This window comes from Phodopus roborovskii, unplaced genomic scaffold, assembly GCF_943737965.1.
Source record: "Phodopus roborovskii unplaced genomic scaffold, PHOROB, whole genome shotgun sequence".
Lineage (NCBI taxonomy): Eukaryota > Metazoa > Chordata > Mammalia > Rodentia > Cricetidae > Phodopus > Phodopus roborovskii.
This window is the reverse complement of record NW_026126418.1, coordinates 8,357,099-8,360,151: the sequence shown is the minus strand read 5'-3', so window position 1 is coordinate 8,360,151 and position 3,053 is coordinate 8,357,099. Positions and strand designations below refer to the sequence as shown.

Here is a 3,053-nt window from a genome sequence, read left to right as displayed (position 1 = left end):
TCTAATGTTTCTTAGAGGCTAGCTGTGTCTTAACTATTAACCCATTTCTATTATCAAAGTATTTCCAGGTGGTCTTATCTTACCGGAGAGAGGGGCTGGTGTTCTTCTCTCTCAGTCCTCCATATTAGATCTCCTCCCTACTCCTTCTTCTCTTCTCCTAGTCTGCTAGCCCCACCTATCTTGCTTTCTATTGGACAACATTGCTTTATTCATTAACCAATAAGAGAAACAGACATCTCCCATCATCTCCTCTATTCTGTCTAAAATAAAAAGAAGAGTTTTAACCTTAACATAGGAAAATATATACCAAAACAGTTATCAAATAAGAATCACAGTTAACAATATTTAGTCCATTAACATTTAGCAAGATTTAAGAAAACATTCTGCTCTCTGCGAAGCCACTGGGGATGTACATTTGGTTCCGTTTCACACCATCTCACCAGGGCTATGTTCTTTTGGATGAAAAAAAAACATACCCGTTCCTTGACTATGTGTAGCCATGTTGGTTTTGAAAGTTTACCTGATCAGCTAGTCGATAGATCAATTCAGCAAGGCTTCTGTTTTAATATTCTCTGTGTGGGGGAGACTGGAATTGGAAAGTCAACACTGATTAACACACTGTTTAACACTAATTTTGAAGAACTTGAATCCTCACATTTTTGCCCATGTGTTAGATTTCGAGCTCAGACATACGAACTCCAGGAAATTAATGTTCGCTTGAAACTGACCATTGTAAATACAGTGGGATTTGGTGACCAAATAAATAAAGAAGAGAGCTACCAACCAATAGTTGATTACATAGATGATCAATTTGAGGCCTGTCTCCAAGAAGAATTGAAGATCAAGTGTACTCTTTTTAACTACCATGATTCTCGTATCCATGTGTGCCTCTACTTCATTGCTCCAACAGGCCATTCTCTAAGGACACTTGACCTCTTAACCATGAAGAGCCTGGACAGAAATGTGAACATCATACCATTAATTGCCAAGGCAGATACAATTTCTAAAAGTGAATTACAGAAGCTTAAGATGAAACTTATGAGTAAATTGGCCATCAATGGTGTTCAGATTTATCAGTTTCCAAGAGATGACGACACTACTGCCAAGATCAATGGTGCAACGAATGGACATTTGCCATTTGCTGTTGTAGGAAGTATGGATGAGATACAAGTTGAAAATAAGATGGTCAAAGCTTGCCAGTATCCTTGGGGTATTGTACAAGTGGAAAATGAAAATCATTGTGACTGCGGGAAATGCTTATTTGTACAAACATGGAGGATCTGCAGGAGCAGACCCATATGAGGCACTGCGAGCTTTACAGGCATTGCAAATTGGAGGGAATGGGGTTTGCAGATGTGGGCCCAGAGAACAAGCCCCTGAGTCTTCAAGAGACTTATGAAGCCAAGAGACATGAGTTCTATGGTGAATGTCAGAGGAAGGAAGAAGAGATGAAGCAAATGTTTGTGCAGCGAGAAAAGGAGAAAGAAGCTATTTTGAAAGAAGCTGAAAGAGAGCTTCAGGTCAAATTTGAGCACCTTAAAAGAATTCACCAGGAAGAGAGAATGAAACTTGAAGAAAAGAGGAGAATTTTGGAGGAAGAATCAATTGCTTTCTCTAAGAAGAAGGCTACCTGTGATCTGTTCCAGAGCCAGTCATTTCTGGCTTCAGGTAGCAGTATTAAAAAGGACAAAGACAAAAAGAAGTAAGAGTCCTGCCCCCCCCCCCCGTCCCTGTTTCCCTGTCCCTGGCCTTTGGCTCCCTCAATACCTGCTTGTTCTTCTTTCCCTGTGTTTCCTTTCCCTGTCAGCCTCTTGCTGCCAGCACTAGAGCAGCTTCAGAACAGAGGCCTTGTCCTTGTTTTTTTACTGTCCTCTCATCAGGTGGAACAGCACCTGGAATGTCCTAGGTTGTCAGTGTTTACCAGATTTAAGGAATGAACAGAGTAAGACACCTCACCTATGTGAAGGTCAGGTGGGGCAGGGTGGGTGAATTGGTTTCTGTTATTTCACAGTCCTGCTTCAGTTCTAGTACACCGCTGGTATCTTGAGGTATTTGGTATTTTATGTCTTCTTAGGAACTGCATTTTGATGGTGAATCACAGACTTAAATATCTTATTAATGAAACCTTAATTCTTAGGATCATTTTAAAAGACACTGATCATTGATTTTTGTGAGAGTTTTTATATTATTAAGGGAATCAGGCTATCAGCTGGAACTCCTGTGCTTTGTACTCAGAGCTGGTGAAACTAGTGATGGACATAAAGATGCAGAGAAAGGGAGAGAGGGCCACAGCTTAAGAGGGTGGCGTGAATAGTGATTGGATGACAATCTAAGCTTACAGGTTTAGGATAAATGTTAAAGTTACCAGTTTTTGAATATAAGTTTATTTTCCTTCTTGATAATTTCATTCTATACTCTGTGTCCCTTGTTTTATTTATTCCTTCTACTTTCTATATCCTTTGTCCACTTCACTGTTGTTACTGTCAAGAGGCCTGCCATGCTCTGTTCTATTGGGAATGTTCCATTGTCTGCTCCACTGGCCCCTGTCATAGGAGAGCATTGCTCTCCTGTGTTCCTCACAGAACAAGACTCCTGCTTCTGTGAACTCAGTGCCTACATTTTTTTTTGTGATTATTTGTTGAAAGAATGTATAATAGATGTGTTTTGATTACAGTATTGGATTTAAGATATAAATTATAAATACAAGTTATTACTATTTTTTACCATTCTTTGAATTAAAAAGAGCTCTTTTTACTTTACTATTCCTTCATTGTAATCTAGTGTAACAAATTTTCTCATATACAGCTCCCCAATGAAAGGTGTCATTCTACTCTCCTTCAGAGTCATGGTATCGTTTCCAATGACAGACAAACCCATAGATTCTTTTTTCTTTCTTCCCTTGTATTCTAATACTTGGGATTAAGCCTACAGCTTCCCTTATGGTAGGCAGCATTCTTAATGCTGAGTTATATCAAAGGCTTGATTTTTTTCTTTTTTGAGATGGGGAATCATTTGTTCTAGGGTGGCTTCAAACTCTTTGTGTATCTGAGATT

General features: G+C 39.2%; 1 protein-coding gene across 1 annotated transcript; it reads left to right on the top strand.

Moving 5' to 3' along the window:
* The first annotated feature begins 459 nt into the window (after window positions 1-459).
* On the top strand, window positions 460-1,706 carry LOC127222201 (septin-10-like). The gene is given in 2 exon segments (XM_051184112.1): window positions 460-1,243; window positions 1,246-1,706. Coding segments are annotated over 2 exon segments (1,245 nt in total).
* Window positions 1,707-3,053: the final 1,347 nt, after the last annotated feature.